General features: G+C 51.3%; 1 protein-coding gene across 2 annotated transcripts in view; it reads right to left on the bottom strand.

The window, feature by feature from the left end:
* Positions 1 to 16,503, bottom strand: part of Ssbp3 (single stranded DNA binding protein 3) — a 154,613-nt gene extending 138,110 nt beyond the window's left edge. For both annotated transcript variants that reach the window (XM_004642546.3, XM_004642549.3), the window contains exons 1-4: positions 16,385 to 16,503; positions 15,378 to 15,450; positions 15,106 to 15,167; positions 12,626 to 12,710 (exon numbers count right to left, since the gene is read on the bottom strand). In XM_004642546.3, coding sequence (XP_004642603.1) covers positions 12,626 to 12,710; positions 15,106 to 15,167; positions 15,378 to 15,450; positions 16,385 to 16,440 — 276 coding nt within the window. In that variant the 5' untranslated portion in view covers positions 16,441 to 16,503. The remainder of the gene's footprint in view (positions 1 to 12,625; positions 12,711 to 15,105; positions 15,168 to 15,377; positions 15,451 to 16,384) is intronic.
* Between the last annotated feature and the right edge of the window lie 6 nt (positions 16,504 to 16,509).

Here is a 16,509-nt window from a genome sequence, read left to right as displayed (position 1 = left end):
TTAATTCCTAAGAAGACAGCATGATTTCCTAGTGAAGAGTGTTTATAAGGGGGAAAAAATGTTGATTTTATTGTTTTTATTGTTGTTTTGTAAAGTTGGGGCTTAAACCTAGGGCTTAAATCTCGAGAGCTTTTGTACATGCTAGGCAAATGCTCTACCACTGAATTACACTCCAAGTCCTCTTTATCATGAGACAAGCGTCTCATTAAATTGCCTGCGCAGGCTGGCCTTGAACTCACAACTCTCCTGCTTCAATGTGGCTGCTGAAGTAGCTGGAATTATAGGTGTGTACCCACCACACCCACACACCCAGGTTTAAATGCTCCTTCAACGCTACTGGAAGTAACACCATTTCTCTATTTAGAAAATATGAACAGAAGCAGAATTTAACTCATAGGGCTGTTGAGTACAACTTGAGAAAAAACCCAAGGCATCAGAATAGGGCCTAGAGCATAGTTAGCACTCAATAACTGCCTGTTATTAATTCTTCCTTCAGGAAATAAACCAGGCCAGTCTCTTGTCCCCTACCTTGTCCAAATAGGGAGAAAACTGAATACACACTTTTTTAAGGAGTTAGGCCCACAGTAAGTGATCAATAAATACCAGCTTCCTTACTAAATAAGGGATTAATTATTACTAAGGGAAACATCACCACTTAATAGTTTACCTCTCACCAAGAAGCCATCCTGACTCCCCGAAGCTCAGCAACCCCAAAAGTGCCCCCATCCAAACTCACAGGGACCAGTGTCCAAGACTATGATCTCCACCCAGTCTCCTCTCCACAAGCTCCCGCTGACAGAGATGCTGCTAGCAAAATGATGCCAAAGAAAGTATGTGGCGACAGTCAACTAGATTTAAGTTCATTTTCTGTAGCTTGGGGTCAGAATCGACTGAAGCACTCTGGTGATCAAGTTTTCTCCAATTCCCTATTCCACGCATTAGCTCGCTGACAGAAATTCACTGTGGTATTTAAAGTGGCAGCCATCACAACTAACTCAAATTGTATTGGCTTCCCCAATGCTGAAATGCTCTGCTGAAACCATCAATTGGCCAATTCGGAGATAACCCAGAGGCTGAAATTCCCTGTCAGGCTGTAAACCCCCTTCGGAAGCGGCTCACCACTCGCCCAGAGCTGCAGGCCAGAGCTACCCGTGTAACCCAAGCGGGCTGGTGGGGCGGGATCTGGCGGGCAGGAGGGTGGCACTGCCAAGAGGACGGGCCTCCAGAGAGAGGATAACATTTTCTACTGGAAGCTTTCTAAAAGACAGTGCACACGCCTGACACCAGGCCTGCCCACTGGGCCGTCTGCCCCCTCGGCGCAAGCCGGGCGGCCAAAGCCACAGCCAGCACACAGCCTCTCCCAAAGAAAGCTGCAAAATTCCTGAAGGATGGCACAGATATAAGCAAGGCGCTGGCGCCAGCCTCTTAGGTAGTTTTCTGGAGCCAGTGGCCACGGACTGGCTGCCTCTCCACCCTGAGCCAGGGCTTGGTTTCCCCAAATGTGAACTGTGAGACTCCTACCTGAAGTACATCCCATAATTTAATGGCCGGCTCAAAAGGGGACAGCACATGCACCTACCCTAACTCAACTGCCAGGAAGCTAGAGAGGCAGAAAGAAGACAGCCTGAAGTCACAACACAGGGAGGTGCTATGAGGGATGCACAAACCAAGGCACAGAGAGGCCAAATGCCTTGCCCAAGGTCACCTGAAGGAATCAGCCTGATCACCCTGGTCCAAATCTTTTAGATGCCCCATGACACTGCATTAAGTCCCTGGCACCCAATGACATAGAGCCAGGCTGGCAGCAGGAGCACTCAGGAAAACAGCCACCCACCTAACTCAATCCACCAGCCCCCAGCATTGTAGCCGCATCCTGATGGGGGAGGCTGCCACTCCCCAGCCTCCTCACCCAAGTAGCCTCTGTGGCTGGGGAAGGAGGAGCTGAGGAAAAGCCCAGATCAGACGACTGTGAAACACAAGCAAAGTGTCAGCACTTCATCGGAAAACACAAAGAACAGGGACACAAAGCCTGTCCAGGGAGCTGTGCAAACAGATCACTAGGAGGGGACAGGGAATTTGGGGGTTGGGCCAACCTAGGTCAGACAGGATGTCCTGCCACCTACTAGCAGGATCCTCTCTGCAGGATTCGGACATCCTTGGGGGCCAAGGACCCCTCAATCACAGACAGGCAGGAGAAGCTGCCCCACCCCCAGCAGCAGGGCAAACAGCAATGTGCTTGGGCCTTGCCTAGGATCCATGTGGACTCTGAGAAGCCACGGTGTCTGGGCTCACTCAGGCACCCAAGTCCTGTGCAGCCTCCAGAGTGTGAACCAGCCACATCCCACCCCTTCAAGTGGGGGCTACTGCCACTTACGCACACAGGCACAGCACACACTGAGCATCTGCTGTGTCCAGCACAATAAAACTATGGCAACAAACCAGAGAGACAAAGACCCTGAGAGCCCATCGAGCTCCAGCCTGGGAGCATGCGATGTGGGAAGAGAGAGTCCCTCACAACTCTGCAAGTAGGAACCATTTTCTTCTTATTACAGATCTGGAAACAGGCTCCACAACTGCTTTTCACTTGACCTAAGTCACCCAACCTGAAAAACCAAAATCCTGCCTCAACTCTCTCTGAGCCAATGTTTTTCAAACTTCAGGCTGAGACTCACAATGAGGCAGAATTTCAGAGCAAACCTAGGGCACACATACGTTACAGGCAGTCGTAAGTCACTGAGAACAGACATTTCCAGAAACAATACTTATGTTGACTTGGCAGTACAGTGCGCTTCTTTTTTTGTAATTGCCAGTCATGACCCACTAAGTTGATTTCACAACGCACTACTAATGGGTCACAACTCACTTTGCAAAACAATGCTTTTCCTCACGCCACTTGTCCATCTTCATTAAAAAGTGTCTTGAACATGCCTGACGCCTGGGCAAGGATCAAACCCTTCTCATTTCTCAGGGTGAGGGAGTCTTGTGCACTGATGTCAGGATTTATTCAAGACTCTACAGTAGGCCCCAGGAACATGGGCAGCAGCAGCAGGGGATGAGGATGAGGCACCTGCCCTCAAAGAGCTTTCAGTTCAGAAGGCAGCGGGGAAGTGACACAACTTCATTTCAAAAACCCTCCTTCTGGGCAGCAAGTCCCAAAGGAAAGAATGAATTAGGGTGAGTTATGTAGTTCCTGGGTTAAGGAGAAGACAGCTGTGTTCCCTTGGGGTGGCAGTGGGGCGATTTTCCAGGCTGGCTCTATGAAAGGACCAGTTGGCACAGGAGTAAAAATGCCCTCACAGGTGCTACAGCACCAGATGTAACCATGGGCAGGGCCCAAGGCAGGTGGGGAAGGAGCTGTTCCAGGTCCCTAGCACAGGTGGCCGGGGGAGGGAAACACGGGCACTGAGGGAACACACGAGCCAGACATCCACGCACCACTCATCCATCTTCTCAAGCACCAGGGCTGGTATGGACGCTGCATGTGTGACCCTGCTACCCCCACTGCATGAGACCTGGACAGGGGATCAACAGTGAGCAAGCACATGATGGGCCGGGCTTCACTGGCATCCACTCGCACCCGGAGACCCCTCTGCTGCTGTACCCCGCGGCAGTCACAGAGAACACTGGCCAGTGAACACACGACTTCCTCCAGGCTGGAGGTGAGGAACAGTGCTGGGACATGGCTCGGCGCACTTGCCTGGCAAGCACAAGGCCCTGAGGTGAATCCCTAGCACTGCAAACAACAACAAAGAAAATGGATAGCACACATTTATATAGCACTTACACCACGCCAAGCACTGCTACTACGTGTACATGCAGGCACACATGTGCATGTTCATGCAGTATCCTGACAGCCTTCTACATAGGTAAGTAAAACTGCATTAACCATTTTCCACCTGATGAAACTAAGCCATAGGGGGCCTGGCCCTAGCTCAGTCTTTAAGTGGCTGCTTCCACAAAGCTGTCAGCCTCAGGTTCCTGGAGTTCGAACCTCACAACTCTCCCGCTGGCCAAAAGTGCCCTGAAGGCATTCGAGGAAGGAAACTAAGTCATAGAGGTTAAAGTGTCCATGTTCACAAAGAGCTAGGCACAAAGCAAAGGACAGTGCCCAGGCTGGGCTTAGAGGCTTAGGTCCTACTACTTTCCTCTCTGGGTCTAAGACGGCCAGGTGACTTGAGTTCCACCATCTACAGGCCTGATGTCTCTATCCATCAGCAGTACACATCCCACCATCACCCCAAGGTAGGACTGTTGCCCAGCTCCATCCCGACTCTGCATGGTGCACCCCAGGGCAAGGTCATTCCATGGGCCTCTCTTTAGCTACACATCTCATCTTGGGCTGCACCTGCCTCTTCAATAAACATGGCAAGGCCAGTGCCTGGCTGCCATAACACTCAGCTGTATCTGGAACTCTTGCTCTGGGAGGCTTTGGACTAAGGCTTGGGACTCACCCAGGAACTCCAAGAGGAAGGCCCGTGTCAGAGGCAGCTTTCAGGGCCGGGGAGATGGCTCAGTAGAACAAGGCAAACGCAAAGGCCTGAGTTCAATCCCCGGTTCCACAAAAAAAAAAAAAAAAAAAAAACAGCTTCCCCAGGCCCACAATGGCCAACAGAGCTCTCCACCAGCTTGGCTCCTCCTCAGGCTCATTCTGGGACTCCCTCACTCAGGCAGCAGCCAGGTGAGGCCTGAGCACCTGCCACAGCAGGGCATGTGCCAAAGCAGAAAGCTCAGGACCCCTCACTCAGGAATGTCTGTCCGCTCGCTCCTATCACCATTTATGCAACACAACAGCCTTCCCAGGTTGGCTTCCCAGACCTTCTGCAGCCACCCCCACTGTGGGCTGAACAGACAGCCTTTGCCTACACCCATCTAACAGTAAAGACACAGGCCTTGAGAATGTAAGTCCCCACAGTTAACAGGGGGTGTGAGGTCGAAATTCAAACTAGACCCCTGCGGGTGAGAGACACAGCCCTCCGGGCCTGTGCTCAGCTATGTGGTGACCCACGCAGGCGTGGCACAGGACCACTCTGTCCAACACAGATAAGGGCACAGGCACCTCAGGGAGCGATTTATCAATGCCAGCCTATGGCGGGATTACCAATTCTGTCCCTTACAAGGGCAAGACAAGATGACTGGGGTGGGGGGAGGCACTCACAACATCATAGGGGAGCCCCAGCACTGGAGGGCACTCCTGGGAAAGCCAAGAACCCTTTCCTGAGGATCCACTTGCCTTCACAGAAAAAAAACATGTTGTTAAAAGTTTTCTGGGAAAACTCTAGGGCTGTGAAGGGCAAGGAAAGAAACTCAGCAAGCACTAGCCAGAGGAGAGAGGCACCTCCTGTGCATTACAGCCCTTAAGCCTCACAACAACAACAGCCAGGAATCACCATCCCCCCACCACACAGATGGGGAGACTGAGGCTCCTGAAATCCACCCTGCTGGAAAATGATAAGAGTGAGGATGAATTCAACTCTGGGTCCCAGCCCTACCGAATTCCAGAGAAGTGAGGGCCCAGGAAAGGAAAATGGTAACAAAGAAGGATACATTCCTACAACTCATCTTAGCAAGGCCACAGAAAACCCCTCTACTCTGTAAACAAACAGTCAAGATTGTCTTATTTGCTGTCAGCTCCCAGCAACATGTATTAAAGGAGTTTAGGAATCATCTGATGCACTTATGCCATGGTCAGAATTATTACCAAACTAAAAAAGGTTAATTTTTCTACCCCTAGTGTAATACTGCTGTTAACTTGGTGGGCAGGCCTCAAGCACAAACCCCCAACACTTCTCTCTTTTAAGACACACACACACACATTCACACACAGAGGTGGGGGGTCAAGGTATGGGCCGCTCCCTTGGGCCCAGGTTCCCCAAGACAGAACACACTCCCTCTTACAAAAGGGGATTGACTCCAACGCTCAGTAGGCGGACTCAGGAAGATTGAGTCAGGAGGATCGTTGCAAGTTTGAGACCAGCCTGGGCTACAAAGTGAGCTCAAGGCCAGCCTGAACTGCATAATGAGACCCTACCTCAAAAATACACCAAAAAAAAAAACACCAAGATTGATATAAAAGACTGCTGAGAGAGCTAGGTGTCTCCTGGCTCCCTCTAAGTGTTGGCTGGCACAGAGCAAATGCTCTGTCCAAGTTTGCAAATGCTTAGCTAACAGAGATGGCATTATGCAAAGAGCTAGTACATGCTGTTGGTCTGGGAGTTCAAATGAAGTGACCACTGCCAAAAACTTTGTTTGGGTCCCCACTGTTCCCCCGCACCCCCTCTCTGCCTTGAAATAAAGGGCAAGGATTTGCAATTTGGGGTCTTGCAGCCACTTGAAACCCATTAAAGTGGCCACACTGCCTGAATCCTGGCAAGACACAATTCCAGTTCCTCATTTAATGCTGAATTAGCTACTGGTGGTGGAGTCTGGCAGCCTCTGGGGCTAAGAGGAATTGCAGAAAATGGGGTGGGAGCCCAAAGAGGGGACTCAATACAAAGTCTAAGCTCAGAGGGAATGGGGGAGGGAAAATAAACTATGCATATGTTTTGTTTTTTAATCTGCCACACAAGGGTGCCAAGGGTCAGAGCCAAAGGCAGGCTGTGAACTTGCCAGGACCTCTGGGCAGATAGCAAGGCTGGCTAACCCCCCCCCCCACTCCCCCAGCTCCCTGGAGCCCAGCTGCAGAACACCCTCTCCTTTCCCCCCTCCTGCTCCCCTGTGCTCCAGCATGGACACTCCCTGCTGGCAGGAACCTCAGCTCAGCACATCCAAGAAGAACCCTCTCAAATATCACTTTGCTATTTCAAACCCACCAAGGACGCTGGGCCCCTGCCACACAGCCACAAATACCTCAGCGCCCGCCCACACCCAAAACTCTGGGGCACTTTTCTACGTTAACCAATCCTCCTTGGAGATGGTCTCCCAGCTAGGGTGCAGGAAGGATGAGCAGAGTCCTACAGGGCACAGATAGGCACAGGGCTAAGGGAGCAGCCCAGATGAAAGGGGCAGTGGATCTTCAGAGCAGGGAAACTGAGGCAAGCATGGAGAACCTGCCAGGGTTAGGGCACGTCACATCAATTACAGTAGGGGCCAAGGGGGATCTGGAGTGTGGAACAGCAGTCCATGACCCTCGTAAAATCACATACAAAGTCTCTTTTAGAGGAACGCATGCATTTGTTGGAAAGTTCACAGCTTTTATCACGGATTCCCCGCCAGAAGTGAAGAGCCACTGCACTACGACAGCCTCCCTTCCCGGAGGCCGTGCCTCACCTCTGCAGGCACTGTGCGGCCTACCACACAGGACTTTCGTTCAGTTCCATTCTGTATTCTCTTCTTTGGAAATATACGTGGGGCAGCAAACAGGTCCCAGGCACACTGCAGGTCAGGGACAATTCCCTTCCCCATTTTACAGGGCCTCCCTACCAAATGAGAGCTGTCAGGGGCTGAAAGCTAGAACTTGAAAGAGAGGAGACCTCTAGTCCCAACACTGCCACCTCCTAGCAACCTGCTCCTGGACAAGGCCCCCAAACTCTAGACCTCAGTTTCTTCATCTCTGCAACAAGGTGAGATCTAACAAACAACCCAACCAATAAGGTAGCTATGAGGCTCAAGCACAGTCAGGTCTGTAAAAATGCGTTACAAAAAGCACAGCAGGTACGATGGGATCCTCAAGACACCACAGCACCAACATATTCTGTGCATTTCTTGCCACCAAAAGAAGACACAAAATGTGCTCACAAAAGGACAGACTGGTGATCCAAGAAGGGACCAGACACCATCTTCTGTAAGAGGCCCAAGAGACACCTGCCTAGTTGGGAGCATCCTCTCTACAAAAGGCCAGGCCAGATCAGCATGGAGGGAGCTCAGCAGGACCCCTCCACATGCTGAGCTCTACTCCCACCCACAGGAAAGGGCAAGGACGCCACACAGGGCCTGGGCCCCTCTTCTCATGGCGTCAGGCAATCTCCTGAGTTAGAGCAAGCCCACTTCTCAGAACAGTCCACTTCAGACCCTGAATCCCCAGCGTTCCACATTGTATGTGATCAACATCAGGGCTAATAAACAATGAGCCGAGAAAACCCAAATGGCCAGGTGTGAGGGGAAAATAGACAGTGACTCAAAGAAAAACTCACGAAGTCAAGGACAGTTCAGGCTCTCTCCCGGCAGAGTTGCTGGGCTCATTCCAGGCCCGAATGGTCTGGCCTTGACCCAGGAGGGGCCTCGGAGATGGGCCAACTCAACAGCCATGAGGAAAAGGACTTACAGCACTGCTTCACAGAACCGGGACCAGGACTTTCCACCCCAGAGCAATCAGGACCTTTCCTCCTCCCTGCCCCACAAGCACTCACTACCCACCAAAAACTGGGACTAGTGTCTGAAATAGCTGAATCTCCTTGATAGAAAACACAAAGGCAGTTAACACTCCTATTTACACTTCACTTGATTTCTAAAAAGGATTTAAGGCAACTAGCTAACTATCCATAAAATCACCTTGCTCAGCTCACCTACAAAATAGGAGCCACTGGAATATCTTTCAAAAAACATCCTAGGCCTGGCGAGATAGCTCAGTGAGCTATGCACGTGCTTAGGCAAGCTCACAGACTGGAGTTCAATCCCTAGCATCACATGCCGCGCTGGCCCCGCCCCTGGGCACACCGAGCTCATCACTGACACTGGGCATGGTGGCACAAGCCTGTAATCCCAGCACTGGAGAGGCTGAAAACAGGAGGATCACCATGAATCTGTATCAGGGCCAGGGAGATGGCTCATAGAACAAGCGCTTGTGGGGCTGGGGATATAGCTCAGCAGCATAAGCACCTGCCTGGCAAGTGCAAGGTCCTGAGTTCGATCCCTGGTACCGCCAAAAAAACAAAAAAAAAAAAAAAAAAATAGAATTACCATGAATGTGAATGGTGTAGTGAGACCCTATACCAAATACATTAACAAAAAATATATTATATATTGGGGGGGGTACACCTGGCTCAGAATGCCTTCAGGGCATGTTCGGCTGGCTTGAGTTGTGAGCATTGAACCACAGCAACCTAAGCCTGACTGCTTTGTTGAAGCAGCCACTTCAGGAACTGAGCTAAGGGTCAGGCCCCCGCCCCCCCAAAAAAAAATTCTAATGGCTGTCCTGGCCCAGATTATTTCAAGTGCAAAAATCACCTGTCTTGGTTCTACCCTATTTCATTGCATTAGCATATGTGCCTACTATGTGCAAGGCATTATGGGAGCCACAGAGATAGATGGTTCATGGTCTCTACCACAGAGAAAATAAGCTGCAGCTAGAAAGACAAGCCTAGAGAAATTAGCCAGAATGGTGCAAACAAACAATAGCTGCCAGGGTTCAGATTTGGAAACCCCAAATCTGGAATCACTCAGGACCTCTATTCTAACTCTAGCCATGTGATGAACCTCTCTGAACCTCAGCCTCTTCACCTACGAAAGAGTCGGCAACACGCCGTACTCCCTGGCAGATGAAATTATACTGAGCCTGCCGCAGTCAGTGCACAGCTCACACAGGAAGCGCCTATCGGTCCTCCAGTCAGGTGGCTTCTGTGAACAAGGGGACGGAGTGGTCACCATGGTCTGAAGCCCCTCATGAAGTCCTCCAACAAGGAGAAATGAAATGATGGATAGGATCTGGGAGGTCAGAGAAGCACATTCCAGACAAGAGGAAGAAGCCCAGCCAGCAGCTATCACAGTGACTAGCAAGGAGCTGAGGTGAAGGTGAAAATGGGAGCGCACACGGAGACCTAAAGACAGAGAGAAAAGGCCACTCCTTTTCCTGCTCTTCTGCCTGTGTGCACCATGGTAATGTGGAAACAAACCTCCAGGCCAACCAGCACCTTACTACTGAGCTAAAGCCAGTTTTCCAGTTGCCTCTACATTACCCACTCCCCCAAATTAATGCCACCCCTTAATTTCCTTCAAAGTCTCCATCAACACTCTATTCTCCCTCCCTCTTGGGAAATAGGACATCAGATGGAGTCCAAACCAGAGAAAAAAAAAGTTTTAATCATGGACCTCATCAGCCTTCTACACCAAACCCGAGGGCGAGCTTCAGCTATTACCACATGGCTTCAAGAGGGCAGAGCAGCACCGGGCATGGTGGTGGCACGCACCTGTAATCCCAGCTTTTGGGAGGCTAAGGCAGGAGGATCCTTGCAAGTTGGAGACCAGCCTGGACTACAAAGTAAGCTCAAGGCCAGCCTGAACTGTATAGCAAGACCCTGTCTCAAACACACACATAAATAAAACGATGCCAGAGCACACTAGAAATTAGTGAGGTGAGGCTCACTTTCCTAGAGTATGAAACATGGTTAAAAATCATAAGCTTCGGGCCAGGGAGATGGCTCAGTGGAATAAGCACTTCTCTGGCAAGCGCAAGGGCCTGAGTTCAATCCCCAGATCCGGAAAAGAAAAAAGAAAAAAAAAAATCATAAGCTTCCCTGAAAGGTACTCTGTAAACATAGCACAGATCTCAATTTATAATAAGAGACTAGTTTAGCCAGGCAGAATAGTACACCCCTCTAATTCCAGCCAATTAGAAGGCTAAGGCAAAAGAATTCAAGTTCAAGGTCAGCCTGGGCAGCAGAACAAGACTTTGTCTCCAAATATTGTTTGTTTGTTGGTTGGTTTGTGACAGGGGCTCATTTTGTAGTAGGGGCTGATTTTGTAGTAGGGGCTGGTACTGAACTTTGTGGCTGGCTTAAAACCTGCAGCAATCTGCCTGCTTCTGCCTCCCAAGTGCTAGGATCATATGTGTGTACCACCATGCCTGGCTTAAAATACAGTTTTATAAAAAGGAGCGGGACATAGGTCAGTAGGAACACCCTCACCTAACATATGCAAGGCCTTGAGTTCAATTTCCAGTGTACCCACCCACACGAAGAAAGAGACCTGTTGGAAACAGGTCTCCTGCTATAAAATGACACCATGTACACAATAGTCAGAGATAAACCGTGGACAGTTGGTTGTCCACTGGTTCTTTTTGAAGGCAAGATTCTCACAGGTAGAAAGGTCAAAGCCACCAGCTACTTTCACATGGCTGCTCTTCCTCTGACTTCTTCGAACTCCAATTCAGGAAACCCTCTGATGGACACCACAGAATTTTCCCAAACAACCACATCAGAATGAACCAGTCATCTCTTCCTTTACTCCTTCCTAACAGTTCACCAGGTCAAAAGCACCACTCCCAGCTTCCTTCTCAACCTTGGTCGGGCACAGAAGCAGGTGGGCTTCCTCAGCATTGCACTTCAAGGACATGAACTTTTCAATCACAACAAAACCCCACCAAATCAAATATGCTCAAAACTAGGGAGTCTCCAGCTCAGTCTCAATTTTTCCTACTGCAGGAGACTTTCACCACAACAGCAGTCATGGCCCTAGGATAGGACTGCCTGACACCCACACAGATGGGCTCGTCTCGAGGGTCAGTTTCACATCCGAATGCAGGGGACACAGATGGGCTAAGGGAGCAGATGGAATCTGATGACATCAAAACACCAGCTTCCATGCACAGAGCATGGGGCCATCCTCACCCAGCTCATGTCAAAGATCAAGACCAAACAGAGCACCCACTGCACACGCGCACACTCAACCATCCACAGGGCCAACAGGAAGTAAGAACTAGGAGAAAGCCACAAAAGTCCTCTGCCACCTCCTTTTCCACTTTCTTCCCACTGATCACAGATCCTGAAGCCTGACTCCAACCCAGACTGAGTCCCCACTCCACCCGCAGTACCGAGCTACATCCCTTCACAAGCCAGTATCTTTCTAAGTCGCTAAATTGCCCAGGCTGGGCTTCAACTTGCACTCCTGCCTCAGTCTCCCAAAGGGCTGGAATTATAGGCATATGCCATATATGTCCAGCTTTTTTTTTAAAGGGGATCACCATGGTACATGGAAACAGGGCAGATATTTCTCTCATAATAGAACTTCATAAATCTTTAAAACCTCATGTAGAAAAAAAACTCACATGGGGAGAAAACAAATAATAGGCCAGAAGACATCACACCTGATGAAATAAACTATGATCACAAGAAAGCTGTGGACACAGGATTATGGGCCAAGTATCTCAGATCGCAGTCTTATGGGACACAGGGTGACACCCACCCACAACACCCACACACATGCTCACACGTACCTCCCACCCCCAAAACTTCCAAATTGTTATCTGGAAAATATGGCAAGTGCCATTCTAGCAGAATCTCATTCAACCTCTCCTTCTATTCCAACACCACCAAAGTTTCACAGTTGCTTCTTTCTTGGCTGCAGTCCCTATTCTCTCAGACCAACAACCAACAGGTTCAGTCCCACCCAGCTAACTGTCCACTCGTAACATAAACCTCAGTCTGAGCCCTGCACTCCACCACTCCGGTCTCCAGAGGGGTGACTACACTCCTCCATATAACGACAGCATTATGAAATGCTGTTCACCAAGTCGGAATACCAAGTGCAGAGGGTATGGAGTGGAGGGCAGCCGAGAGGTAGGCAGGCAGGAGAACAGGAAGGAAATGAAAAATAAAGACCACTGCCAACTGGCGGCATGTTTGCTTTTGGTACTAAAGAAGTTAGAGCCACCCAACCCTGTAATTATTGCCAGGATTAAAAATCTGTTACTCACATAATCGTGAAAGGCTTTTGCTTCACTTGAATGTTCACAAGTGTCTCTCCTTTCAGGAGCTGCACAGTAAAGGTCCCAAAATACGCTGCAAGTTGAAAAATAAAATAAGATCAGGTTACTAATGATTACTTGTGCACACAGCGGCAAGTGCAGAACACACGATGCAAATAGCACCAGGTATCCCAAAGGCTCTATCCCACCCTACCAGCACCCACCAGAAAAATTCAGCCTATAAAGCAACAAAACAAGGCAAGCACCACCATAAAAATAACAGTCGTCACCTACGACACACCTACCATGTGCCTAGTGTCTCACATTGACAGCCACCACACACTTCACATGTGGGTCACTAAGTCTTGGAAGAATATGCACAGCCCACCCATGGGTGCCCAGAGAAAATCTGGAGGAAACCCATGTTTTTCTCCTCCGCATCCCTTCTACCATGACCCCAAACCAAAAACCAGCCTAAGAAAGTTAAGGTGCAGAGTCAGGACACGACTGTGATTCTTTTTTTTTCTTTTCTTTTTTTTTTTTTTTTTTTTGGCGGAACCAGGGATTGAACTCAGGCCCTTGTGCTTGCCAGGGAAGCGCTTATTCCACTGAGCCATCTCCCCGGCCCCACGACTGTGATTCTTATGCAGGGCTATCCCTGCAACTCTAGCCATAAGTGAACCTTACACAGTTTTCATCCGAAAGTCTACACCCCACCTTCCACCACCCACCAAGGAGAGGCCAGAGTATCATGAAGTCTCGGGGCCCTCTCACTGAGACAGAGCCCTCTCTGGTGCATACCTTCCAGCAAAGAATGAGGACAGGAGAACAGGCCCAAAAATGCCACCCTGGCCTCTCATAAACACTAAACAAAGATGGGGTAGCACTGGTAATAACACGGGGCCTTAGAGACTCTAAACCATGAGCCACATGGCCCAGAACTGAACTGCTCTGGCGGGCCCAGTGAGCCCTGGAACTGAGGTCTGCCTTGCAGTCCAGTGCTCCTGTTCCCATCAGAGCCAGCTCTAGTCACCAGACAAGCATCTTACTCAAGGGACATAAACGACATGCCTGCCTTCCTCCCTGCCTTCCTCCCGTCAGCTCACTGCTTCCTCTGCTACTCACTGTCAAATCAGATGAGGCAACTTCTTACAAACCTGACCAGAGAGAGGTACTCAAGGCCAGCATAGCCTGAGCCCAGTCACACAGACCCCTATTCTGTATATAATCAGAAAACCACGGGTTCAACACCTGCAGAGGGGGGCTGCACAATGTCCTTTTCTGCTTCCAGAGCTGCACACTGCAACTTCCAGATTTCAAATTCTCAGGCACATCATGGAGCTTTCTCTGAAAGCCCAGATTTCTCTATGATCCAGAGCAATGGGGTGGGCAACCCGATCCACACCCAGCCCTCCAAAACCAACTGCACCCAACCCAGCACTCTCTCCTTCAGGTATGATCCTTGCACCACACAGGACACCTCTAAAGGCAGTTGGGAAGCTAGCAGAAGTAATTAAAAACTCATTTTCTCCGCACAAGTTAGAACAGACACTTCATCTCCTGCTGTTCAAAGAGACTTGAAACAGTAACCTGAGCTGGCGGTCAGGTAAATGTGCTAAGATCCCAAGGACTCCACACTCCATTTTCCTGAACTCCACCAAAATATCAAAAGCCACTCTGCTTTCTTTTCCTTTTCAAAAAAGATGTCAAAAGACTCCACCAACTGGTCCCACAAAACACCCAGGTTACACACTCATGAAATCTTGCTCCCTTCGACCCTAAGCCTCCCGCCTGCTGCCTGCCACAAAACCCCACACTGAGACTAGTGGTGCAGGGTTCAGAAGCCTGGGGAGAGGGTCAAAGAGAGGAGAGAGCCCCTGACTACAAGTGACAGGCACCCCACAAGGCCTACTGCGGCCAGCTACCGCTCTTGGTGAAATAAAGCCTTGTAGTTCCAGGGATGCTGAGGGATGGGGGCAGAGGACAGGAAGGTCCAGTCAGTCTGAATCAGAATCTTCACAGGAAGTGCAGCCCTTTCTTCCTTTCTCTCAGGGTGCCTGGAAAAGGCCCAGTATATGTTCTCTTCTAATGTTTGGAGCATAGAGAAGAAAAAGGTAGGGACAGGCCAGTTGTAGAGCAGCCCCTATGTCCCCTCCACTCTGCCCCACCCCCATGCCTCTCTAATTAAAGCAGCATGCAAGACTGACAAAAACTCTTCTAGTGGCCCACAGCAAGTCGGAAAAGGAAAGTTTCTACCCCAGCACCACAATGTTAGTGAGTGTTCCACAGAGGACAGACATCAGGGAAAAACTTCGGGTAACAGCCTCTCCTGCCCTTTCTTCAGTGACCAGAACAGGTCTAAACCAGGGGTACCCTGCTCAATGCAAAGAGGACCAGGGGTGGAGGGCCTGTTCCAGGCTTGTCTTTGTTCACTTGGACCCAGGGATGGAACACACACACACATACACAAAACTGTCACCCAAACTTACCACCACCAGGAGTGCAGAAACCCAGGCGGCTCTCCCAGCGTGATGTTTTTTTCCCATCGAATCTGGAAAAGAAGGAGCAGAGTCAGAGCAGAGGAGGAGGCCTCCGGAGCTTCTTGGAGCCAAAAGGCTGTGAAGATCAACTAACAATAAATGCCAAAAGGTGATAAAAATTCAAAATGGTGGCCATGGTGGCTGCTCCTGAAAACAAAGGCTCTAAGAATAGTGGGGAGGAGGGGGTGTCATGAAACTGGATGGTGGGGAGTCCCACTCACCTCTGACAAGAAGGTCTGTGCAGATTTCTGTGCTCCTACATGCAGTAAGTATTCGTAGACGTATAAAGCTAACCTGGAAAGTGGACAGAAGCAAAGAGAGAGAGGGAAGGGTCAGGTACACCGAGTGCTGGTTCTAGACCTCGCCATCTGCTCTGTCTGCTCTGTCCCATTGTGGTGGCGACCAGAGGTGAGCTGCTAGCCCACCGCAGGCAGGGCCGCTGGTGCGAACACTTAGGGGGTGGATACCAGGCACGACGCACTGCCTCTATCCACGGAAGATAGAGAGAGCGGCCCCCAAACTTTGTTGGGGCCAAACCCACCTAGGTCTCTCTCAAAGTCACTGGCCACCCCGGCCACTCTCTTCCTCCCAAACCATTCCTGCCCGCACCCTCGTTCCAGCTTCGGGGTCCGGGTACGCTCTGCCCCGGTCAGGGTGCTCCGCGAACTCGGGAGAGGGAAGCAAAGTGCAGCCTGAACCGCCTCCCTCTTAACAACTGTCCTCCAAACCCAAAGGCAAGCAGGCGCCGCCGTCTCTGCCCAGCCCGGCGCCCCGGAGGGCGCGGAGCGGCCGGCGAGGCCGTGGGCAGGGACGGGCGAGCGCTGCCGGCCGAACAAAGCCACCGGCAAACACTCCTCACACCGCGGGCGGACAAAAGGAGCCACCGGGGCCGCAGAAGCCACGCGCCCCCTGCCCGCGCCCGATGGGCAAAGTGCGGCCGCCGCGACAAGCGTCCCGGCTCGCCCCGGGACCTCGCCCACCCCGCGTCCCCGCGCCCGCAGCACCAGGTGCCCGGCCCGCGCTGCCCCCGCTACTCTTTCCCCGTGCCCAGCCGCTGCCGGCTCCCAACAATGGGGTTCCCCGCGAGCCGCGGCGGCCGGAATCACGGACCCGGAGGGCCTCTCGGTCCCGCGCCCAGGGGAGCGTCCCCCGGCTCCGACCCCGTCGCCCACCTGCCGCCCACCGCCCGCAGCCCGGGGCGCGCGGCCGCCGCTCGCAGTGGGCTTACTTTTCCCGAGCTTGCCCGTCCGAGGGCACCGCCGAGCCTTTGCCTTTGGCAAACATGGTCTGCAGAGAAGAGGGCGCCGAGCCCCGCTGCCGCCGCCGCCGCCGCCGCCGCTACCGTCCGGCTGC

Source organism: Octodon degus, unplaced genomic scaffold (assembly GCF_000260255.1).
Source record: "Octodon degus isolate 3935 unplaced genomic scaffold, OctDeg1.0 scaffold00156, whole genome shotgun sequence".
NCBI lineage: Eukaryota > Metazoa > Chordata > Mammalia > Rodentia > Octodontidae > Octodon > Octodon degus.
Note: the sequence above shows the minus strand (reverse complement) of the source record. Positions and strands in the feature narration are given on the sequence as shown.